The following is a 26,336-nucleotide window of genomic DNA, read 5'->3' as shown; positions in this document are numbered from 1 at the left end:
TTATAGTGCAGAGATGCGATAATAAAAACAGCATGGTAGTGGCCCCCAAACAGACACACAGCCTACTACCCAGAGGACTAGGGTAGGAAATTTAGAAATAAGACCATGCCCCTAAGGCTGCCTGACTCTTAATTATGATACTGAAGTGAGACAGTGTGAGGGATTAGCCTCTTCAGCACGAGGTGCTGGGGAACTGAATATCCACACACACAAGAGTGAAACTGCATCCCTGTCTCTCTGTGAGATTCAGGGACCCGAAACCCTGAGGCTACTGGAGGAGAATAGGCTTACATGGTAAGAGCCAGAGTGGACACTTGGGACTCTGTCAAACGGGAAAACTTCTTGAGAGCCAAGAAAGGATGAGCATTCTGATAAGAATGCTCACCAGATGGAGAAGTCCTTACCAAATAGGCAGCCGTCTGACAAAGATTATCTGGAATTATAAGCATCTCTAATATTTAAATAAAGTGGTAATAATCAAATTGAGGAGTGGACAGTGGACAGACATTTCTAGCAAATACAGCTGGATAATGAGTACATGAAAAAAATGTTCAACATTTTTATCTATTACATGAATGCAAATCAAAACTACATATAGTATACAATTCAAACCAGAATGGCTACCTCCAAAGAATAACAGATAACTGGCAAGAACATGGGGAAGAAAGAAACTTACTCCTGTTGGTGGGAATATAAATCACAGCCAATATGGAAATTGGTACAGAGGTTTCTATAATTTAAGACAGCGCCCATATGGTCCACTGTGACAGGCTGCCTGCTTGTGTTTCTGTGACACCATTCACATTGCCAAATTATGGACTCAGCCTAGTGCCTGTCAACGGAGAAACAGGTAAATAAGGAAGTATGGTTTGTACTTTAAATGAAGTTTGCCCACTTATAAGGGACAAAGCTGATATTTTCAGAAAGAGAGACAGAACTGGCAAGGACCGTAGTAATTGAAATAAGCCATGCTCAAAAAGACAATAATTAGGACGTTTCCTTTCCTGGTTGAAAGCTTGAGAGAGAACCTGAACTAAAAGTGGACATGTGGAAGATGAGGGAGTGGACCATAAAGAATACATAATGATAGGCTCTGTGTATTAATATGTACCATAGCATGCACTTCTGAGGAAAACGAGTGAGATGACCAACAAAGATAGCGTGAGCAGGCCAAGTGAAGAAAGACTTTAGTGAGAGAGGAAAGTTTTCATTAGAGGGATGTTAGGTTTTTCAGAAAATAATCATTTCACAGAGAAATGTGATTGAGCTGACCCACAGCCCTGGTGTGGACATACAGCAGAGAGTGGCCGTTAGTGGGGACGTCAGAGCTGAAAGCCGCTTGCAGAGTATGATGCGACTGTGGGCCTTGTCTGCACCAGACGGAAAGCATTGGATAGTGTGGTTGTGTGTTGCACCTTTTCTTAATGAGCGCATGTAACTGCTGTGTGGAAGGGCAATGCTCAGGGTGGAAGCAAAGACAGATCCCAGCTACCTTGCTCTCTGCTGTCTCGGTGGGAGGTGCCAGTCATTTGAAACAGTTGTGAAGAGTGAAAGTGGCTGTTGGGGGAAGTGTTTTAAGTACGCCCTGATGGTCTCTGTGGGTTTATTCAGGAAAGGAACTGTAGGGGCAGAGGTCTGCAGAGTTGGTAAAGGAGGTTCCACTTACTGACTTGCTGGCCTTGCCTTGGGACAGACCTGTCTCTTCATGTGTCACACTGGGTTATGATTGTCGTAGTTTCCTTTCTTTTACCTGGTGGATTTTCTTTTCTTTTTTTTTTTCGAGACAGGGTTTCTCTGTGGATTTAGAGCCTGTCCTGGAACTAGCTCTGTAGACCAGGCTGGTCTTGAACTCACAGAGATCCGCCTGCCTCTGCCTCCTGAGTGCTGGGATTAAAGGCGTGCGTCACCATCGCCTGGCTGGATTTTCTTTTTTACTTTTTTTTTTGAAGGCTTATGTGTTAAAAGTGTCCAACACTGTTTTTTTTGATGATCTAACATATCCTATTTATTTATTTTTATTTATATATTAAAAATTTCTACCTCCTCCCATTCCCCCATTTTCCTCCCACTCTCTCCAGTCCTAAGAGAAGTCAGGGTGCCCTGCCCTGTTGGAAGTCCAAGGCCCTCCCCCCTCTATCCAGGTTTAGGAAGGTGTGCATCTAAACAGACTAGGCTCCCAAAAAGCCAGTACATACAGTAGAATCAAAACCCAGTGCCTTTATCATTGGCTTCTCAGTCTGCCCTCATTGTCAGCCACATTCAGAGAGTCCCATTTGATCACTCCCAGTCCAGCTGGCTTTGGTGAGCTCCCATTAGATCAGTCCCACCGTCTCTGGGAGTGGACACACCCCTCGTGGTCCTTACTTCCTTGCTCATGTTCTCCCTCCTTCTGTAACATTTTTTTTTTTTTTAAAATAGCAGCTTCATTGTTTCTTGGGCTGTGCCTGGCAGGAAGTCTGCCATAATCTGTGCAAGAATATGTTTGACTTAACTTTCCCCATGAGGAGTTTTTGCATCTATTAGAGGAGAGCAGAGAGTGTAGTGAGTGTAGATGGGCAATAGATACTTGGTAATCATGTCTGATGAAAATAAACCAAAGGATCTTTGGACGGGGAATGATAGTGGAGGAGTCCAGCTGGGGAAAGGAGCACAGTCAGACTGTGCTGTGATTTGCTAAGACTTTAGCATGTGGACCTGAGCCGGGCCTAGAGAAACAGTCAGACCTCCTTGAGGGGACCGTTTCAGTAGAGGGTCATAGGCCCATGACAGCAAGGGCCACCACCTTTGGTGTTATCACTCAATGTCTTGGCTGCTCGCCTTACTCAGAGCCACTGCAGTTTGTCAGTAGAGCAACACAGGGTGGGCTTTTAGAGTGGTTATTCTAATGCCACTGTTCTCCAGGACTTCTGAGTCATTGATGTCCACATGGCCAAGGAGGTCAGGAGGCATCAGGGTGGCTGCAACTGCTGACCTTAGGTCCTCTGCTGGGCATCTGTGTCATGCTGCCTTAATTGTACAAAACCCACTGCTTGCTTTCTCCTGAAAGCAGCACCCCCACTTCCCACCCTTCTCTTCCTTTCTGCCTATCCTTGATCTCTCTTTTAATCGAACTTTCTTCACATTGTTCTTTCTAGGGGCAGGATTTTGGTGGAGCATATCGAATGGGAACTGTAGCCAACGACAACCTAGAGCAACAAGGATGCCATCCTTTTTATGAGTCGGTCATCACTAATCCCTTTGTCACTGAGGTAAGGACAGTGTGCTTAAGAAGAGGATTTAATTGCCATGAATAAGGAGAAACTAAAATTTTCCTGAACTACATCTTGGGCTTGGCTCTTGCCATGGTGGTCGTTGGTTCTGGGATTTGTTTCATATAGATCATAATATTTTATAAGTTGAAAATCTTCCCAACTGTTAAATAAAACAATGTACATTAGTGAGAAATAGTTATCCATCTCACCAAGCGCCATGAAGTCATGCAATCGTGTTTTCTAAGTGAAACTTCTGCTGTTGTGTCCTCTGAAGTGACCCCTGCTGCCTATCATCAGGTCCCCGTCGAGAGCTTCGCTGAAGTGTTGCTGAGAGCTGGGAAGTTGGCAGAGGCCAAAACAGAAGTGTTTCCAACCACGGAAGGTAAGGCAGGCTGCGGCCACTCAGAGGTCACAGGTCCTAGTGGAAAGCAGTGAGCGTGACTGGGTGGGCAGTTCAGAAAGAAGTCATTTTCAGTCACTCTGAATTGCCTAATGGCATATCCCTTTGTGGAAAGAATTTATTGAGTTCTTACTGTTTTCCGGATTCACATTTAAAAGATTGAATACCCTACAATTACTGTCTTTAGGATGTTAATTGACATAGTGGATGGTGTGCTCTGCTCAGTGTTTCTCTTCTTTGAAAGTAGAGCTAGTGTTGATCTACAGGGCTTTCTATGTAGTAACATATTTCCAGGGAGGATGCTTTGGAAAAGAAAGAAATGTGCAAGTTTACTAAATACAGTTTATTTGTCTTTTTTCCCCACTTCTCTTTTTAGTTTGCTATTTCTTTTGGAGTTTCTAAGCATTTTTAATAAGTATTTTTAAAATATATATACATATATATTTTATGTATGTATGTATGCATATATATATATATATATATATATATATATATATATATATATATATTGTGTGTGTGTGTGTGTGTGTGTGTGTGTGTACAACTTGTGAGTCAGTGCTTGCTCCTACCCTCTGGACCTTTTTCCTGGCAGGACAGGAAGCTCCCTGCATTGTTTCTGTCAGCTCTGTTCAACTTTAAGTTCAGCCTCCACTTGCTGCATCTACTAGCAGTCCTGCTAGAAGCTGCAGGATGGTCTGTTTGGGACATGCAAAGTACTTGTCCGTGTGGTGGTGAAGGGGCAGTGTGGGTACCATGACTGTCAGGTCAGGTTGTAGACTGTGCTCTTCATTGATCTGAATGCATGTTTGTGAGCTGTTTGTGGGGTCAGTAGGATATCAGGGTAAAGGGCTTTATATGTGTGTCCTGGTATTTTTTTTTAATATCCAATATGACTGCTTAAAAAAATTTTAGAGCTAAGAAAGGACATTTTGTACATACCCTTAATTTGCTGTGAATATTCGGTATAGGCATGGTTTTAATAATAGCTTCTTTTATTTGGATTTATCTTTTGTGAACTAGCAAATATGGTGTCTTTGAACAACGCTATCACATAGAGAAACTATGCACAATAGTTTTATAACATGTGATAATGGCCAGGTACCCAGCCAAAATGAGGAATCATAGAAACTAAATTTAATTAAATTTAAAATCATGATAGGAATGTGATTCCTGATGACTTCTGATGTGGATTATAACACACATTAAACTTTCCTGGATGATTTGGATTTTTAGACTCTTTAAATAAAGGTGATGAAAAAGTTTTTATATAAACCAACTGAAGAAAGTAATCATTATTTATTTAGCTGAATGAATGATTTAATGGCTAATGATTTCCAAATCAATAATAAGGGTGTCTTTGCTTTGAGCATTTAGTTCTGGAATGGAATTCACCATGGAAAGCATTGTAGAGGTTTTTAAACAGATCATCTGCTTTTGGATGTTTAACTTGTTTGGAAAAATGCATTGCCTTCAAGGGTTGTAGGCTAGCATTGCAAATTAAACTCAAACACACTGCTAAAAAGTAGAGCAGTTCTTTTTAAAATTTGTATATTTCAAATTGTGATATAAAGTTCCCGTGATTGATTTTCTTTAGCCAGTATGGAATTTTGTGGGTCCTTGTGAAACCCCTTGTGTTTATTTTTTTCTCTGAGAAGGGTCCGATGTTGATTCTGAGACTGCTATGTCTCCTTTATGTGTGGCTTGACTGGCCCTTTGTAGCAACATTTGATTCCCAATGAGAGCTGTAAGAAAGTATAAGGCATGATTCCCTCCCCTTCCAGTCCTCCCATCAATATACTTTAATGGCTGGTCTGTTAGGAGAGGCACCAAGCTAGGGTGGAAGAGAATAATGAGTTATGATCTTATGTTGAAGAAAAATGTTATGTTATACTAGCAGCTTTGTTGTGGTTGGGAAGAGACATGATCTGTCCCACCTGGGCTTGTGATCAGATAGTCCCGGGACTCCTGTGATTCTAGTAGAAAGTACTTGGGTGGTTATGAGCCTAGTTGGCTGAGTGCTGGGGACCAGATCTGGAAAGCTGTTCTAGAAGGGAGCTTCTGTGAAGAATCGGTGAACAACAGCAAGATTGAACGTTTGACGTATTTAAGTATAAGAGAAGCCTTCTCCTCCCAAAATTTTATTAAAACATTTACTATTCTTAATAAAATTGAAAAATTCTACATTGATTATACCCATAGACCTTCATCTACATTTGGCAATTTATCTTTTACTATACATACTGTGGTTTTATTTCTTCACCCTTCTACACCAAATCCAAGTTATTTTTTCATGTATTGCAAGGTAAGTTGAAGACTTGACTCTTTCCTCCTCCACGTAATATTGTTAGGTTTGAGATAGGGTTAATATTTACTGCTTTTTCAACAAATAAGGATTATAAATGGTGGAACAGAAAAATAGTCCAGCCAAGTGCTGCGTGACGCCCTGCCCTGTCCAGAAACATAATGTTGTTGTCCCCCTTCTCCTAGCCAGTGCACGTCCCACCCTCCTAGAGCACATACGTGTCTGATTTGCCTACTGCACACACATTTTTGGCAGTTGTAGAATGCATGCAGTGGAATCATTTGGTGTGTAAACCTTATGTAAAACTTAATTTGAGAGGTTTTGAAATCTTTTCTCGCCATGCCTTTTAGTACATTATTTTTGTTTACTGCTGTTGAATATTGATTTGTTATATGACTATGAAACAGTTTGCCTATTTTTTTTTTTTTGGATTTTCGAGACAGGGTTTCTCCGTAGCTTTTTGGTTCCTGTCCTGGAACTAGCTCTTGTAGACCAGGCTGGCCTCGAACTCACAGAGATCCACCTGCCTCTGCCTCCCGAGTGCTGGGATTAAAGGCGTGCGCCACCACCGCCTGGCTAGTTTGTCTATTTTGTTGTGGAAGGACATGGCAGATTCAGATCAGAGGCTCTCACAAAAAGCTGCTGTGGACTCCCTGATGCAAATGTCTTGTAGCTGTTGAAGGGAGTAGACTGCTTGTTTGTCCCGACCGCTCAGAACTGAAATAATCAAGCAGAAACTATGTTAATTAAAACACCGCTTGGCCAATTAGCTGTAACTTCTTATTGGCTAACTCTTACATCTTAGTTTAACCCATTTCTATTAATCTGTGTATCATCACGTGGCAGTGGCTTACCGGCTAAGTCTCAGGAGCATGTCTTACTCTGGTGGCAGATCCATGGTGTCTCTGACTCCGCCCTTCTTCCTTCTTGTATTCAGTCCTGTCTTCCCTGTCTACCTAAGTTCTGCCCTATCAACAGGCCAAGGCAGTTTCTTTATAAATGCTAATTGCAACACAAAGAGGGGACTCCCACATCATGTAGCCATAATTTTGTTTCAGTTAAACAGGTTTTCATTTGGAAATGCTGGATTAGAGATTATACATTTGTTTCATTTAATAAGAAAATGTTGGGCCTCTCTTAGTGTTTAAATGTGGTGCATTCCTGTCCTTTAGTTCTTCAGTCTGGCAGACTCTGACCAGCACCACATTTGGCATATCCTCTGTATCGGATACACCCTACATTCTGGCCTTGGGCATCACTCATTAGCTGTTTCAACTCTCAGACACAGCTCTCAGAGTCTCACCCATAGGCAGCCATTTTGATTTTTTTGGCTGTGTTGCAGTTCTTCATGTTTGTTAAGAAATGCAAGCCGTGTGCGGGGTGAGGGGTGCCTTTCCCTTCCGGTGCACCCCTCACTTCCTTGTTCTGTCCTACCTTGTCTTCCTGGTATGTTGTTCAACCTTTATTTTGGATTTTCTTTTATAGAGTGGTTTGACAAGGAGAACCCCAACCGCAGAGACTTTTGCATTGTCGGTGCATTCAGTTCTTAAAATCATGGTTCTCCAGAAAGGAATGGAAATCTCTAGGGCCTTTTATTAGGGTCAATTTTAGGAGGTTATCCCATGAGTGAAGACTTACCTTGTGCACAGAGTTTTGGACATGTTTCCCTCGTCTTGGGCAGTTGAAATAGATGTTAAAAAGCCTAGTACGATGGGTCAGGATGTTCAAGTGTGAATGAACTGGCCCAGCTCTGAAGCCGTCCTAGCAGTGGTGCTGCAGAGAGCGAGGGCTAAAGTGGAGACGTAAGAAACACAGGCCACTTATGGCCATTTACTAACAGCATGCAGATTATAGTTGTGTGTACTTCCATCCCCTAATGCTCCCTATAGTAATTTGTCCTGTGAATCTTAGCAACACACACTAACAAACAGATAGGGCTGGTTCATTGCTTGTAATAGCATGGGATATCAACAACCGGGTGTGTACTTATAGTAACTGTCTTACTTGGCTTTCCTGTTTCCTATCTGTACACATAACTGGTTTTTAAATTTGGGCCTATGTTCATAAGGTTTGAGATAGTATTATTCAGAGGGTTTTTGTGTGTGTGTGTGTGTGTGTGTGTGTGTGTGTGTGTATGTGTATGTGTGTGTGTTGGGAGAAACTAATTCATTCAAAGTATCAGTTCCATATGTATCCCATCAGGGAAGATATTTTAAAAATGATAGGCAGTTTAGTCAGTGCCTCTTGTTACATGCAGGAATGCCATGAGCAAAGGCCACCTGTGAATGTCAGGTTGATTTATCTGGTGTATGTGAGAGTGGCATTTGAAACCACAATTAAAAGTCACCACACACTCAGCCCAGATAAGAAATTTTAACTTTAATTGTTTAAACAATGGGTAGATCTGGAAAAGGTTTGTTATTTTTTGATATGGAGACGGCCAGTTATACTGGCTTAGTTAACACTACAGTAGTCCTACTGTGTGAAGAGGACATGGAAGGAGGACTGAAGGTGCTAACTACAATAGTCCTACTGTGTGGAGAGGACATGGAAGGAGGAGGACTGAAGGTGCTAACTACAATAGTCCTACTGTGTGAAGAGGACATGGAAGGAGGAGGACTGAAGGTGCTGACACTGCAGTAGTCCTACTGTGTGAAGAGGACATGGAAGGAGGAGGACTGAAGGTGCTAACTACAATAGTCCTACTGTGTGAAGAGGACATGGAAGGAGGAGGACTGAAGGTGCTAACTACAATAGTCCTACTGTGTGAAGAGGACACGGAAGGAGGAGGACTGAAGGTGCTGACACTACAGTAGTCCTACTGTGTGAAGAGGACATGGAAGGAGGAGGAATGAAGGTGCTGACACTGCAGTAGTCCTACTGTGTGAAGAGGACATGGAAGGAGGAGGACTGAAGGTGCTAACTACAATAGTCCTACTGTGTGAAGAGGACACGGAAGGAGGAGGACTGAAGGTGCTAACTACAGTAGTTCTACTGTGTGAAGAGGACACGGAAGGAGGAAGACTGAAGGTGCCAGGTAGAGGGTTGGAAGGTTGTTAAGAGTCATTCTTTTAAGCCGGTCGGTGGTGGCGCATGCCTTTAATCCCAGCACTTTGGAAGCAGAGGCAGGTGGATCTCTGTGAGTTTGAGACCAGCCTGGTCTACAAGAGCTAGTTCCAGGACAGGCTCCAAAGCTACAGAGAAACCCTGTCTCGAAAAACCAAAAAAAAAAAAAAAAAAAAAAAAGAGTCATTCTTTTAAAGGACAAAAAACTTGAATCCGGATATTGTAGCATGGAAAGAAAGGTGTGTGTGAAAGCCCTTTGGTGGTGACCCATCAGGAGTTTTGATTACTTCCCGCAGAGCAGGGAGCAAAGAAGAGACTGGGGTCCTAGATGCCTCTTGAATTTTAAGTCTGGTTTACAGGGATGAGTGAAAGGTTTCAGAAATACTGAAGTCATTGTGTAAAGAGGAAGAAGTTGGGGCAGGATGTTTGTGCCATCATCAACATATACTTAGCAATGTCAAGTCTTCTGAGATGGGTTGAAGGAGAAGGGAAATAGACCAGAGTGTCCGTTGACATCAAGATTCTGGGGGTTTATCCACAGGATAAACTGTAAAGTGGGACTAAGATAAAGATATGACAGCAACCTCATCCACCATCTAGGGGAGAAGAGGTAGAGGAGAGACCATTTGAGGACAGGTGGAGGAAAAGTCATGTTGTTGGAGCCCACAGACAGAATCATCTAACCTTGTGCAGTGCCACAGTGAGAGCTGAAAAACGTAAAGGAAAAGGAAGAAAATTAGGTTTCACAGCCTGTGGTCTCATATCAGTTGGGATGTAGTTGGGATGCAGGGATGCAGAACTCAGGAAGTGGACATGAAGGCAGTGAATACCATGAACTGGACCACTCATTTAAGATGAGCAATGAAAAGGAAGGAACACAGCTGAGGTGTTAGCATGGCTAGTTGCCAAAGGAAGGATGTTTTCCCCCAGCCATCCATGGCATGTGTGTTGGCTGACGGCACATAGGAAAGGAAGGACTTACTGAGACTCTGCGATGTCCTTTGCAGATGCATGGAAAGCCCTGCCATCTTCCACAGAGAAGATGAGGGGCGACTGGTACAGCTGCTGTGGAGAGCTGCATAGGAGTGGTAGGCAACAGCAAGCAGCTGCGGGTTGACACACCCCCATTAATCAGGCGTGGCTGTTAGAGTGTACAGTTCCTTCGGAATGAAATTGGTCTTCCTGCTTAAATGCAGTTACTAATTTGTTAAGAATTGTGATTTATCGCCGGGCGATGGTGGCGCACGCCTTTAATCCCAGCACTTGGGAGGCAGAGGCAGGCGGATCTCTGTGAGTTCGAGACCAGCCTGGTCTAGAGAGCTAGTTCCAGGACAGGCTCCAAAGCCACAGAGAAACCCTGTCTCGAAAAAACAAAAAACAAAAAAACAAAAAAAAACAAAGAATTGTGATTTATATAAAATGGAAGCAATTGCCTCTTTTACCTGTGGTACTTACCTGTTATAGGAAAGACTTACCATTCAATCAATGTTTGAGGAGAAATTAAAACAAGTCCTACTGAAAAACAGCACTTCAAGCCAGTCGCTGATGGAGGAAGTGGGCTCCTGCCTGCTAGAGACTGCTCTGCACTTTCCCTGCCTTGCTTCACTTACTCTTCGCTTAGAAGGCCAATATTCTCAGACCCCAAATCCAAAATGCTTTGAAAGCCAAAGGGACTTTTTGTAACTTGTTTCTAAGCCTGAACTAAGCAGACACGAGGCTTTTACTGTCTGCTTATCCCCTGAAGTTGAGAGTCTGAAATGCTTTGTAGCTCATTTACTCATGCCAGCGGTTACTGAGTGTGCTGCTGGTAAGGGTGTCTTACGCCATGTCCAGCAGAGTCTCCTGGAGTCTGAAACATTCTCTGCGCTGCAGCTCGGATCAGGAGGACCTGGTCATTTTCCTGGTGCTGTCTAATTCTAGAGATGGTGCTCTTCTTCCTCTATCATTTGTCTGAGGTTCACTGTGCAGTTCTAGATTTTTGCCCTAGTTATTCCAGGCTACAGCAGGGATTTTAGGTTTCCTTGAGTGTGCAGACACATAGGTATGAAAATAATTGTCATGAAGGGAGGTGGTCGATACAGACCCTAAAACATGGGTAAAAGCAGCTGGTAGGCAGCAGTGGCTAGAGGGATCAGGGAAGGCATGTGTAAAGGTCGTTATTGATGTTCTGATAAGAGGAGAGGGGAGCATGTGCAAGGTTAACTTTGAGTAGAATGGATAGCCCAAGGCTATCAGTTTAGATTCTAATTGTCTAGACCAGGCCCTGGAGTGATTAAGATTGATAATCATGGGACAGTATATTACAACCAAGTCAGAGAAACTGGTGCAGAGCCTTGAGTCTGGGTTTGTTTTACATGTCAAATCTAGGCTCACGGGCTACTCACCATCTCCAGCATCAGCTAGCTCCAGGAGGACGGCCTCTCTGGGATAAGCAAGGATTCCATAATGTCAAAGCAATATAAAGATAGAAGATAGTGTAATCAGCATAGTTGTGTGTCCGGTGTCTGTGCGGGTGGTGTTGTGTTGTAGCAAACATTCGTGTCCACAGTGTTGGCTTTCACAGCAAGGGCAATGATGACCCTTAGAAAAAGCTTCAAGTGGCGTTTTTGTTAGTACTCATAGTGAATGAGAATTGCCCATTTCTTGTTCTATTGTTATTTGGTATAAACTGTGTATGTATATTATTTAAGTTCAGAGATGTTATTAACAGTTTGGGACATAGTATAGCTTTTTTAGAATAAATTTTCTGGAATTTCTAATGCAGATGAAGACTTTCCCAGTTTTAAATTGTTTGTTGGAGGCTGTTTATTCTAAGTGCCAGCATTCCTCTTATGATGCCTTGTTTGTTTGCTCTGGAGCATCTTCCACATTGTGAGCATATGCCTAGTTACACCCCCTGTGGAAACAAACTTTAATCCCTTAGTGGTGCTTTGGTTTTTGGAAACCAGGAGCTGCACAGTAAATCAAGGAAAAGTTGAGTTGATGCGCCAATAAAGATGTGATGACAAGACTGTCAGTAACGGGGCTTAATTTCCCAGGTGGGACTGAGCTTGGCTCTAACCACGGCTCTGGAAAGCCAGGTCCTGCGCTAGCTAGCTGGAGCAAAGCCACTACCTGTGAGGCAGATGCACCTGAGGGATCCTGGGAAGAGATGAGTGGATTCAGATAATGGAGTGAGATAATCTGAAGAAAATTGGAGTAGAATTGGAAATCAACTAGGTCAGGTTTCAATTAAAGGTCACGTTTGAAGACTTCAAGAAATAAAACTAATAGGGAACAATTCTCAGTGTGTGAAACACTGGAATTTCCTTAAAAGGAGGTTTCCAGAGAACTGGTAGACTCCACTGAATTGTAGACAATGTCAGATAGACATTGGTCAGAACTGCAGCTCCCCCCCCCTCCCCCCCCCCTCCCCCCCCCCCCCCCCCCCCCGCTTCCCAGAGAGCTCCCTGGGAAATGAAGTCCATTGCTGACCATTGTGTGTGGAGTTTCTGTAATATGCAATTAAAGTTTTCTTAAGTAATCCCGAATCTTCTGCAACCTAAGCTTTGCATACTTTCTTCTATTATTTTCAGTGTGTAAAACATAAAGCTTGTGCTGTAGTTCATCCTTAGGCTTGAAGTCTTCAGGGACACATCGTCACCTTGGGCTTCTGTTTTGCTTCTATAATTGTTGGTAAAATCGGATTCAGGCTTTTTATGTTGTACTTTAAAATTATTTGTTTAGAGACTTGCTCTTGTCCTCACCCATTCATTCCGGAATGACAAGGAATTTGCTTCTTGTCTTTGAGAATGGCTGCTTAGAGAAGATTTCCCTTAATGCTGAGTGAAGGGATGAGTTTGGAAGTGGGTTTTGAAAGGAAGATCTTTTGACTGAAAATGTTCTTAGAATTTATGATTTCTTTGGAGGCCTGAACATGGTTCCTAAGGCCTGGAGAAACGTTAGGGATGCATCTTTTCTTTACAGAAATGGGACACTCTGGAAAGGGCAGACTAGAGAAAGCACAGTGTTTTCTCCAGTGAATCACCACAGGAAAATTTGAATTTGAAGTGGCAACCTTTGACACTTGTGGGCTCTTCCTCCTTCTTCTTGCCATCAGCTAAGCTCAGATTATACTAATAACTTAAATATTTGTCCACGTAAGGCAAGTTTCCTGTGGGAATCCTGCAATGCATTTCCAGAATCAAATTCCGTTTTCTTTGTGCTGTTCATACAGTGTTCTCTTCCATTTTACACACACATACACACTGAAATTAGAAGTTACAGTAGCCATTCCCCGTGGAAGCGGCCGAGCCACACATGGGCCTTTTCACTTGCACTGTGCAATGTATTTGTATGTACTTCCCCAGCACAAGAGATGAGAAATTCATAACAGTGAGAGCCAGCCAGAGTAACTGCGCATCTTCCCTTAGAGTTCACGCTCATTGCTGCACCCTGCCCATCTCCTCCCCTAAGAGCCTGTCTGCTACATATGTACTTATGTGCTTATATTATTGTCTAGATTTTACAAACGAAAGAAAGCATGTAGATTTTCCTAAGATTGTCTGACCATGTTTAATATTATACATTCTAAGTCTGTCCATTTTCTTGTATATTTTGTGATTTCATTGATAAAATGCTATTCAGCCATCAATTTGATGCATATCTGTATATAATTTGGTATACATCCACACACGTATATATAAAACTTTCCCCATTCATCTGTTGATGGACATCTAGGTTGATTCCAGTTCATTGCTATAGTGGATAATGCAGGAATAAACATGAGGTGCAGATATCTCTATGATGGCATTTGAGACTATATGTTTTTTAAACAGTGAATTCACACTGTGAGCATACATAAAGCCACAAATAAATAGAATGCATCCTTATCAAAATAAATCGTGTGTAAACCCAGAACTGATTGGCAATGTACTGGTCTGTTAAAGTTATGGCATTAAGCCGGTTGTTGCTTGTAATAATTCTTGTGGAAAAACTCTTAATGGTTAGAGAACTTTAGTGCATGAGGAAAGCAAATGGCTGGTTTGCTTTTTGTGAACAATGAGGAGGAGTGTGGTTCTTGTAAAGAACAAAATTGCCGTCATTTTGTTCATAATCTAGGGACTTTTCCTAGATTACAAAGCTATGTATTTTTTTATTTTTAAATTTTATTTTATGTGTATGAGTGTTTTGCAGAAGTGCATGTTTGTCTGTGTACCATATATGTGTCTTGTGCTCACAGAAGGCAGAAGAGGGCCTTGGATCCCATGGAATTGGCATTATCGGTAATTGTGAGTTATCATGTAGGTTTGGGGAATTGAAACTGGGTTCTATGGAAGAACAGCCAGTGCTCTAACTATTGAACCATCTCTGCAGCCGCTTATTAAGCTGTCCCACTGTTCTGGTCTTATGGTATTCATGTAATCACCGCAGTTAGTTGTTCTGGATACAGAGGGTTTTGCAGCAAGATCCTTGTCTTTGAAAAGGCTGCGTTCTGAGGACCCATCATGGATGTCTTTATGCTTGAACTTTACAAGACCTGCTCTGTCAGGGATACCTCAAGTGTTAGTAACACACACTCTAGATTTTCCCAGTTACAGAGAGATGGACGTAGTTAACATAGTTTGATGTGATCTGTGTTAAGTCAGTGCCAAGTTACAGTTTCATGAGCAGGTAAATTGTGTTAAGCTGTTTTTTCATACAAGGCTAAAAGCATGACACTTTTGACTAAGTGCCATGTGGTTCTAAAGCAATGTAAGGTAATTTTAAAGATTTTTTTTATTCTCAAGAATATCATACATATATACAGTAACCATATTTTTACCACCTATTTTCCTCCCGTTTTCCACACTGGCCCCCCTTCTAGTTCCATGCTCCCCCCATTTTATTTTATTTTTCTGTATTTCATTAACTCTAATTAGTGTTACCGCTATGTGCATGGGAAATCCTCCTGGTGGCCACATTCTTAAAAAAGAGTGATTCCCCCTCCCCAGTTGCTCTCAGCTGCAGAAGGCAGTGTTTCCCAGGACTCCTCCCCTCTCCTGTCTGCCTCCTCTTCCTCTGTGGTCCCTGCACCTGGCAGGTGGGGGTGATGCTGTAGATGTTTCCGTTGGCACTGAGCACTCATGGCTCATTCTCAGCACTATACCAGGTGAGCATCTGTTCGCTGACTGCAGCAGAGAGCAGCGCAGGTCCATGCGTACGAACATAAATATTCAGTGGGAATTTTACAGCATGGCTTTTTAGCAAAATAACTATAGCAAGTTCCATCCTGAGTAATGCAGTTTTTGTGTTTATCCCCTCTACATTCAGTTCTTTTGCAGCTAGCAAGTGATGCTTTGCCGCATGACATGACGCTGGCTCTTGCTTATCTTCTTGCCTTACCACAGGTAAGCTCACCTTAGCAACAGAGAACTTAAAAACACAAAAGCCTAACTTGGGAATCATTGTCAGTGAAACTGTGTATGGTATATGTCTTCCTTTCCTGATAATGTCTAGGTACCAGAGCTCAGTCAGTATCCAGAGACCAAACTGTATAATGCTAATTCAATGTTCAGTTTGTCTTTCAATCTGCTTTTATATAGTGAGGTCTACTTTATTTCTGAACTTTCTTACTGCCTGTTATGATGGACTCAAGCTGATATGATAGGAAGTTTGTATTATAATCCTAGGGTAATCAGTGTGTGATAACTTCTGAGTTGATTCTCCACCACTTCTTCCTAGGTGTTAGATGCTAACAAGTGTTTTGAGAAGCAGGCTCACTCGGCATTGTCTCTCCAGCTGGCAGCGTACTACTACAGCCTTCAGATCTATGCCCGATTGGTTCCATGTTTCAGGGACAAGTGCCATCCTCTTTACAGGGTGAGTCCTTATGGTTTCTGCTCTACTATTGAGTTGAATTATAGCCTTTCTGAAATAGTCAAAATAAGCTTTTATATACAATGGTTTTCCACAAACAGCTCTATCCTTTTCTATGAGACATAGCTGCTTCCGGATAGCATAAAGAGACAATTGTCTAATACCAATGGTAAATCTTTATCCTCTCTCACTTCTTCAAAGGTGATTTTACTAAGCTCTTAGGAGAGACTAAAAGGCAAAATTGGTTTTTTACTTCCCATCTCCCAACGAGACTGACTCTCTAAATTGCATAGTAGACACCTTCGTTTCTTTTCCTATTCTTGTGATAAATACTGACACATGTTACAGGATAGAAGGTTTACCTTTAGTTCACAGCTCAAGGTGCATGCCATGTTGGTGGAAATGGGCAGGAGGAGCTTGAAGCAGCTACTCCCATTCTGTCCATAGTTGGTGCATACATGCTGTTTAGTCTCCTCTGTTTATAAGTCCAGGATCACAGCCCGGGGAAATGTGATCTGTGGTGGTGAGTCTTCCCATCTCAGGTGACACAGTCAAGGTAATCCCCCTTAGGGATGTCCAGAGGCCCACCTCCCAGATGATTCTAGATTCTGTGGTTGTAAGCTCTCAGTCACCATCACAGCGAGCGGTGTGATCTGTGAATGATACTGCACCTTCCTTTGTGATCCCAAGGTGAGGAGGCACCAAGTGTACAGATGTAATCCTGTCTACATTTGCCACAAGCTCCAGGTGCTCCTCATTGCTAAGTTCTGAGTGACAGGACTAGTTGCATGCCTGTTGTTGACCAAAAGTGTGGCTGTCACTACTGGGAAATCCTGCAGTTTACTTGTGTGAAGCACATGTAAGGATCAGCATTAAAAAATGATCTATTATTTGATTTGGATCGCTTTAAGAGAACTTCAATGCATAGTTAAATAGATCAGACTTTCACAGCCACAGTGTGTACACACCTAATGTCTACTGAAGCAAGATTCTCCTTTTCTGGCCAAGGCAGACTATGAAGAAATAATTTCAAATTTCACAGGTTTATCAAAATTTTAGCTGTCATAACCATTCTAAATGCACTAGTCCCTTAAAGCATGTGGATTCTACATGTGAGAACAGTTGCTCTCATCTTTCAGTTTTTATTTAAAAGACGAGTGGGTGTACCAGTCTATCACGGTATAGGGTTATCTTCCTAGGACCTGGCCACTGTTGGGTGTGCATTGTTCCTAGGTCTGTTTTAATACCTTAGTAGCGTTTGGCTAAGCAAGCACTGTGTTCTTACCCCACTAAGTGTGAGGCATTCATTTAGGGACTGTACCTGATCTATGTAGCAGAAATGGCTAACTAGTCAAGGCCTGGAGGCAATATATACTTCTCCTTTTGTTCCAAGGTCCATGTTTTCTGATCTTTCAAGATGTGAACAAACCACACTGCAAGCCACCACTTCCATGCACGGAGCAGTTCTAGCATGCTTGCTCCCTACTGTGGTGAACCAGATTCTTTGAAAGTATATGCCAACGCAAAGCTTTCCTCACTCGAGATTCTTTAGTGAGGTGTTATATTAGTTTCCTTTCTACTGCTGTGACAAAATTCCATGACCAAGGCAACTTAGAAAAGAAAGCATTTAATCAGTCATCTGGTCCCAAGGGACTGGAATCCTGATGGCAGAGTTAAGGCATGGAGGAAGGAGCAGCTGAGGGGACATATTTCAGACTGCAAGCAGCAGGCACTGAGAATGGCTTGCATCTTTTGAAAGCTCAAAGGCTATCCTGAGTGACACACCTCCACAACAGTGCCACTCCAGCTACTCCTTCCCAAACAGTTCCACTCATTCAAACCAGAGCAGGTGTCTTATCATAGAGATTAAGTGGAGGCTAAGTGGGGATTTGTAGTGAGTTTATTTTTTGCTTGTTTTCATTAGTACTTTATTATACCCAATAGGAACAAGTAATTTGCTTTAAGACACCAATTTGTTGAAGCACAGTGATGCTTTACTTTGCCAAATGCATTGTACCTTGTTATAAACGTGACTATTTTCCCAGAAGGTGAGTTGACTCTTGAAGCACAGTTGACTGTGTTCTGGATGTCATTGGCATGCAGCACAGGTGCTGTGTGAAGGGGACCTCTCTCCATTTCACTCAGTCATTGTGTTCATCAGCTTTTGGTTATGGCTGCAGTCACCCAAGAGAAACATTTTTAAAAAAGGGAAGATTTCTGCTGCTATTGTTTGTAATTTCCAAGGGTTGAGTTCTTATTGGGTTGACCTCACTGCTGGAAGGAGGCATCCCACAACCTGATGGTAGTAGCACTTGGGGGAGGTTGCAGAGAGGACTATGGGTTTCTCCTGCTCCCTGTTATCCCGTCTTCTCTCCTAGCCTTGGGGATACAAGTCCATTTCTTATCAATGTGACACCCAAACACATCTCCCTAGATCACAGCTTTACATCCCTGACCCCCAAAGAGGTCATATCTACAGTATAATGTTGACTGCATCCAGTCCAGCACCAAGAGTCTCTCTCCATTGTCTTAATAGGTCTAACATTATTTGAAGTCCCACATTCCAACTGTCTTCCCGACGCTAAAGGCATCTCTTAGCTTCCAGTTTTAGATCTTAGTCCATGGTTGGTTGATTCCATTGTTTAGAGTATGAAACAATCAGAATACCAAGGTGGCAGGAGTGTGTGGCAGAGGCTGTCCTCCTCCAGACAACAGGGAAGCAGAGAAATGAGGCTGTGGTCCTGCTACAGGATTCCCTCTTTCCCCCACTTTATTCAACTCAGACCTCTAACCTTTGGCACAGTATCATCCACATTCAGGGCAGGCGTCTCACTTAATGCCTACTGGAAACACAGATACGCTCAGAGTTACAGTTTACGAATCTCCTGAGAACTTAAGCTTTCACATCCAATCAAGATAGCAATGAACATTAACCATTATAGCCATCTATATATCAGCTTCCCACCACATGCAATGTATTCTGCTGCATTTTCCTTGAATTCAGAAAATGCCAAAGCTCTCAGCACACTTATCACTAACTACCTATAACACCTCTTACTCTGGCCTTCCCATTGGGATGTAAAAGGAAGATTCCTGACCTCATTGATCTACAAGTGTTCTCCCCATCTGTTAAGTGATGCACAAGGTGGCTGCAAAGATGGCCAGGAATTAAGAACATATCCTGCTTTTGCAGAGGACCTGGATTTGGTTGCCAGCACCTGTGCCAGATAGCTAACCATCACCTGTAACTCCAGCTCCCGGGATCCAACATCTTCTGGCATCTGCAGGCACCTATCGTCATTTGCATATCCTTGTATATTTAGATCCATATATACAAATTAAAAAAATCATTAGTCAGGGAGAAGAGAGAGCACGCTATGTGAGCTGCAGTATGCAGGAGCTGGAAGACTGTGTGCCGAACAAGGAAACACCATTCCCTAGACCCAGTACAGCTTCTGTAGCCTTTAATTCTCAGCATCGGCAGCAGTCACCTGCACCGGGCACACAAAAGACTAGCTTCATTAACAGTCAGTCAGGAAAGGCAGAGATCTTGTGGCCCTTACCTTGCACCTCTGGATGGTTGTTTTATCTGTAGAGTCTGGAAGAGAGTCACTGTCTTTAGTCATGTGCATGCTGCTGAGCCCTCCATGCTTCAACCTGTAACTCCAAACCCACTGTCACCAAATGATGCTGCTTAACCTTGGGTCACAAAACAAAACACAATACATGTAAGAGATTTTGGGGAGGGGAAAGTGTTGACATAGTTGGTAGGGAGGGAAGAGGGGTTGGTATGCAAAGCACACACTTGTGAAATTGTAAAAATATGAAAGTAAAACTTTTTAAAAAGATAGTTGTATGATGTGTGGATCAGAGTACTGAATGCTAGAGACAAGAGGACCAAAGAGAGATTCAGTATATACTCCACATAACAGCTCTGAGACAGCCGGAGACCTGGCCCCGGAGCTGCACCTTGACCCCTTCTGTTTCACTTTCAGAAAAATCTCTAAAGCATTCTTTGGAGGAAAATTCTGATTAAAGTTTTCTTTGCTCTTCTCCCCCATACTGAAAGCTCCAAGTTCTATGTATACGCAGTCCCTGATAGGTGTGACTGAGTGTGCAGAAAACTTTCCCATCTGGCCCTCACTTGGTCCTTTCTCAGAATTGTTTTCCGTCTCACTGGAGCACCTTCCTGGAGTCCTCCCTGTCTGTGCGGGCATTGCTTGCACACTGGAGCACCTTCCTGGAGTCCTCCCTGTCTGTGTGGGCATTGCTTACACACTGGAGCACCTTCCTGGAGTCCTCGCTGTCTGTGTGGGCATTGCTTACACACTGGAGCACTTTCCTGGAGTCCTCGCTGTCTGTGCGGGCATTGCTTACACACTGGAGCACTTTCCTGGAGTCCTCCCTGTCTGTGTGGGCAATGCTTAACACTTAGCCTGTGCCTGCCCCTTCATGGTGTGCATACTATGTTATAGAGAGTTTATCATTAGATAATGAGGTATTTGAAGGCATGGTCTGTTGTGTATAGTAGATTTCCCAGTGCTTAGAGCAGACCCTGGAATATGAAGGGGTAATAATAAATGTTTCTTGGGAAGATGGCTGAAAACTCATACTTGTATAGTATATCTTAAACGCTGGAGCCGTGTGTTTTCAGTCACATGTGCCGCGGTGTTCTGGAGGGAGCAGCAGTGAGCACATAAAGCACCCCCACTTAGGAGTTACGTTTTCCTGGGGACCCAGGTCTGTGTTAGTCACTGTTTGTGGCTTCAATAAAACACTATGACCTAAAGCTACTTACGTAAGAGTTTATTTTGGCTTAGGATTCCAGAGAGTGTCTGTAGTGGCAGGGCAGGCACAGCAGCAGGAGGCCTGAGCAGGAAGCTGAGAGATCACATCTTCCACATAAACACAAAGCAGAGGGTGAACTAGAAGTGGAATGTGGCTAAACTCAAAGCCAGCCCCAATGATGTACTTCCTCCAACAAGACTGTACCTCCTAAACGTTCACTAACTTTCAACAGTGCCACCATTGGTAGGCCACATGTTCAGATACATGTTCAAACTCCCCCATAATATCAAGAGTAAAATGTAAAGGTAAGTAATGGGAAGTAGAGGTGTGTGTGTGTGTGTGTGTGTGTGTGTGTGTGTATGTGTGTGTGTGTATGTGCGTGTGTGTGTGTATGTTTGTGTGTATGTGTGTGTGTATGTGTGTGTGTATGTGTATGTGTGTGTATGTGTGTGTGTATGTGTGTGCATGTGTGTGTATATGTGTGTGTATGTGTGTGTATGTGTGCGTATGTGTGTATGTGTGTGTATGTGTGTGTATGTGTGTGTATGTGTGTATGTGTGTGTGTATGTGTGTGTGTATGTGTGTGTGTATATGTGTGTGTATGTGTGTGTGTATGTGTATGTATGTGTGTGTGTATGTGTGTGTATGTGTGTGTATGTGTGTGTATGTATGTGTGTGTGTATGTGTGTGTATGTGTGTGTATGTATGTGTGTGTATGTGTATGTGTGTGCGCGTGTGTGTGCGCGTGTGTGTGTATGTGTGTGTATGTGTGTGTATGTGTGTATGTGTGTGTATGTGTGTGTTTGTGTATGTATGTGCATGTGTGTGTATGTGCGTGTGTGTGTATATGCGTGTGTGTGTATGTGTGTATGTGCGTATGTGTGTGTATGTGCGTGTGTGTGTGTATGTGTGTGTGTATGTATGTGAGTGTGTATGTGTGTGTATGTGTGTGTGTATGTGTGTGTATGTGTGTGTGTATGTGAGTGTGTGTGTATGTGTGTGTATGTATGTGAGTGTGTATGTGTGTGTATGTGTGTGTATGTGTGTGTGTATGTGTATGTATGTGAGTGTGTATGTGTGTGTGTATGTGTGTGTATGTGTGTGTATGTGTGTGTATGTATGTATGTGTGTGTGTATGTGTGTGTATGTGTGTGTGTATGTATTTATGTGTGTGTGTGTGTGTGTGTATATGTGTGTGTGTGTGTGTGTGTGTGTGTGTGGTACTGAGAAGGGTCAGGAAAGGTGGCAGTTGGTGAAGGTTATCGTTGAGTAAAGACAGAACCATTAGCGTCCCTGTGCAGCCGCGGATCGGAAGAGCTTTCTGGGCAGGAAGCAGCAGCACCAAAGTCACAGAAGGGTCATTGTTCAGCCATACATGCTGTAGTGTTTTATCTCAAGGTATGTGAGTTGGTCTTAAATTTCTACTCTATAGAATTCAAAGCATAAAAGAGTTGCCTTTTTATGTAAAAGTATGTTTAAAAAATTATGGAAAAGGTCTTCCTAGTTGTTCCAGGGACTGTCAGGAAGGGTTGTAACAATAGTCAGCTGAGCGACTTGTTTTTCGGAGCTTCCAGTGCTCAGTAGAAATATAAAGTGTACCATATAGCCACGTGTCTGCTTTAAAATGCCTTCACTCCTGTCTTCCATTGGGCCTTGTGAGCAGCTCCATTGTGCAGGGGACAGCTGTGCTCAAAATGGCTCAGAGGACTGTGCTGCCTGCTCAAGGTTACCCTAGGATAGACGGCATCCTGTCATGGCTTTTTCTGCTCATTACTTGGGCATGCTGCCACTCTGGCTTTTTTGCAAAAGAAGGAGTGTCACATTTTTTTGGACCTGAGTGATCTTTCTGGCATACAAGTCTAATGGAATTTCCCAGTGGGATATTTTCATGTGCTGCTGTGTCTGTAATATGAATTCTAAGCTCCTGTGCATGACAGATAAACCCCCAGTGAACTGCCTCTCTTTCCTATCCCTCAGGCCTGCTTCCCGACATTGCCTCTTTCAGAGATTGTATTCTAGCTGTTCTGATATTTTATTTCTCAGAACTAAAATCTTGTGTGTACCTGTGTCGATATGTGGATATAATCCTTTCTGCCCAGCTATCTACTCCCCACTGTGGACAAATGAATCTGAGCCAAGGTACCTTCTCTGATGCCCTTCTTGCCTCCTCCATAGGCATGGGCCACTTTCACTCATCTCTTTATTCCTTGCTTGTGTGCTCAGGGTAAAAGGTTCTTTTAGGATATTATAGGTGATGCCAATGTGTCTCCTCTCAAGTCAGTGACTGTATTTGAGGACAGAAATCCCGTTTTTTCCTGTATCTTTAGGACCTAATTCCCTATGCATTCTCAGTGACTGCTAACTGGTATGTACATAAATTAAGAACTCTAGTTCACTGCTGTGCAGTGGGACATTAGGACACTAGGAGCTTCAGATGAGCAAATGTGAGGCCTGACCTGCCCAGACTGGAGGAAGGAGGGGCAGTTGGGTGAGCTGGAGGCTTGGAGTACACAGGAGTGTTCTGAAGACTGATGACCCATTCCTTGACTCATCAGCGGCTTCCCCTGCATCAGACAGCACTGCTGAGTTTGGAATTAAATATGACAAAGTCCTGATGAGTCATCCTGGAAAGTGAGATGAAAGTGGTTTCAGTTTGTTGTCTCCACATAAGAATACCCAGTGAAGCTTGCCTTTCCCTCTTTGTCAGTGCAGTGGTTCTGGTTTCCCAGTCTTTTCATGCTCTCTACTCCCTGAGGCTCTGTGTGCGGGGACCCCCCTCTCCCTGGTAGATGATAGGATCCTGCCTGTGCACTATGAAAGTGGTGCTGTCCTGAGCCAGGCTGCAGCAGCTGGAACTCACCAGGATTTTTAGGTGGCATTTGGGGCAGCCTCTTGCCAATAGTTCTCTTCAGTTTTTTACAATGATTGATAAATGAATAATAGAAAATTACTCCTTCTTCTAATGTTTGTCCTAATTTGATCTCTTTTACTACATAATCCACATGTAGGCAAACGTACAGCTACAGAAGATGGTGTTCAGTAAATTCTGTTTCCATTTCATACCTGTCCAACTGCAGATCGGAAATTCACATTTAAGAGAAGTTTATTTCGGATAGATTGTGCTGTGCCTTGCTTTTCACTCTCATCTGACCTTTGTGGTTGTGGTAAATGTGTTTGGAAGTGTGGTCTTGCTGTCATTTGTAAATTCCTGAGCCAATATCAGTTAAAAATGGAGACATGTCCTTTAGCTTTATAGGCTAGAGAAGCAAATGCAACAGGGATTATATCCCAAATTTCATGAAAAATTATTTCTAAAGTGTGTGTGTATGTGTGTGTGTGTGTAAGATACTAATAGAAATTACTAAGTAGAACACTGTCTCAAAATAACAGCCCTAACGGTGATCCCATACCACTTACAATATCTCAAGCAGTGTTACCAAGAAATGGAGACTGTCAAACACAATAGACTAACTCCTTTTTTGCTGCTTCAGTAGTATCAGTGAGTAGACATTTTTGTAAATACTTGTGTATACCTTGGTGTCGTAAGACCTTGACTATATTCTTTAAAGAACTATTTTATTCACCCCTTGAAGAATTTTTACTGCTTTGGAGGTAAATAGAATGACTCTTTATACTTTCCTTTTTAGAGGTTTTGGTGCCTTTTTATGCTGCTAGGCTTTTCTAGCCTGTGTGATATTTTGCATTATCACTTGAACATTGAGTATGGAAGATTTCAAAGCTAACCACAATATCTTTTAGCCTTCTTAGAGGCTGAAAGCTTCCACATTTGTCTTCAGACTTCTGGGAGAACAGGGTGGGGTGGAAAGACAAGAAAAATGGATGTTAGAGAATACTCTAAACAGCAAGAATTCCCAAGTAAAGTTAGGTGTAAGGCTGGTTGTAGAGCACTCAGAGACATGACTGAGTGGCATAGAGAAAGAGTGTGGAAGGCCGTGTGCTTTGAGTTTTCTTCCCAGCTATAGGACTGCAGCTGCAGGCCCCTGAAGTACAAAGCAGGCACAGAAGATTAAAACAGCTTGTCTGCCGCCCTGCCCCTACTTCACCCCTTTTCTGCTGCCCTGCCCCTACTTCACCCCTTGTCTGCCGCCCTGCCCCTACTTCACCCCTTGTCTGCCGCCCTGCCCCTACTTCACCCCTTTTCTGCCGCCCTGCCCCTACTTCACCCCTTGTCTGCCGCCCTGCCCCTACTTCACCCCTTGTCTGCCGCCCTGCCCCTACTTCACCCCTTGCTGGGTTATATGAAGTTCCTGTGAAAACACTTTTCAAAGTTTCAAATGTTTGCATTTGGAGAAATGACTGAATGTGTGTACCAAATAAAATATTGGAGTGATTCAAAAATTACTTTGGAATATTTTGAGAAAAGTCATAATTGCACGGGGAAATTTTCACTAAAATTTAAGTTGAGTTTTAGAAGTAATAATAACCAGCTAAGTCCCTTTAGAAAGAGAGGAGATAATGGTGTCAGTAGGCAAGTAATCCACAGAGCAGGTGAGTTTACAGTAGTCATCCTGCTTGCTGCGTATGGTCTTTAGGAGGATTGTATTGAAGAAATCACTTCAAGTTTAAAACCATATGACTTGATGAGGAAGAAATGCCAGGAATCAAGGCCTTTGAGGCCAATTCAGTTATTTCTCCTGTAGAAGAAATTTTACTTTTTCTTAGAATGTTTTTGTGAAAACTTGTCTCTTTTTCTCATGTTTTCCACAGTCATTTGAAATATTGAAAAATATGTCAAATGTAACAGATATTATGGTAATTCATACACTTGTCATGCATAATTCCCTAAAGAGGTATACTCAGGGAGCCAAGCATAAAGTGCTGTTATTGTTTGAGCAGGAAAGACTGGTTGGGAAATGAAACTATTCTCAACCTTCCCACACTCACATAGGTATGTAAACAGCTCTACCTGTACTATAGAATGGCACTAAGAAGATCTGTTATTTGTAAATCTGTCATTCGTGAAAGGACTGCAGTGACTGGTCTCATTTATGTGTCATGGGGAACGTGTATGCACTGGTCTTAAAGCTTTAAGAGAATACCTTCCCTGAATATCATGTATAAAAGGATGCTTCTAGAATGCATTGTGCTTGGGAGTCAGGCCCTTGCATACTCTGCTACCTGCCTAGCAGTCTCATATGGCCCTAGGAGACACCTGTCCTCTGGGTTGTTCTGTTAGCAAGGGCTCACTCAGCACAGGTGTATGAAGTCTCAGCCTTCCATCCTGAACACTTCGGTACTGGGGTTTTGTTCTTAAACATTTCATAAGTAATGTGAATAAATTTGATGTACAAAGTTGTGAAATAAGAACTATTCATACAGGACTAGTTTCACAGTAAAGTAGATGAGATTAAGCTGTTTCAGCTTGTGCGACTCTATTAACTATCATCTGTTGTTCTGAAAATATGTCTTACAAAGAAATCGGTTCTGAATACTTAGTGGAAGCATGCAGTAGAGTTGTACCCTCATTTCCATACCTGGAGGGATTTGCGAGGATTTATCTTATTTTAATGATTGAATTTGTGTGCACTCATAGGAGTTTAATCTTAGGAAGGTGATCATCCAGTACAGCTTACCCTGCCCCCCCTCCCCTTGTAGAAACTGAGCACCAGGAGAATCAAGAAAAGGAGATAATTCCTCCCTTCATGGCATTCCCCGGACTGGTAGCCTCTGG

The 26,336-nt window shown here is 42.7% G+C and overlaps 1 protein-coding gene across 1 annotated transcript in view; it reads left to right on the top strand.

The window, feature by feature from the left end:
- Positions 1–26,336, top strand: part of Nbas (NBAS subunit of NRZ tethering complex) — a 312,059-nt gene that overhangs the window by 183,522 nt on the left and 102,201 nt on the right. The window contains exons 37-40 of the mRNA XM_041639422.1: positions 3,135–3,248; positions 3,549–3,633; positions 15,311–15,387; positions 15,722–15,859. Coding sequence (XP_041495356.1) covers positions 3,135–3,248; positions 3,549–3,633; positions 15,311–15,387; positions 15,722–15,859 — 414 coding nt within the window. The remainder of the gene's footprint in view (positions 1–3,134; positions 3,249–3,548; positions 3,634–15,310; positions 15,388–15,721; positions 15,860–26,336) is intronic.

Source organism: Microtus oregoni, unplaced genomic scaffold (genome assembly GCF_018167655.1).
Source record: "Microtus oregoni isolate MIOR12 unplaced genomic scaffold, Mior012 000058F_ref0000040, whole genome shotgun sequence".
Classification (NCBI taxonomy): domain Eukaryota; kingdom Metazoa; phylum Chordata; class Mammalia; order Rodentia; family Cricetidae; genus Microtus; species Microtus oregoni.
This window is presented reverse-complemented; position numbering and strand designations above follow the sequence as displayed.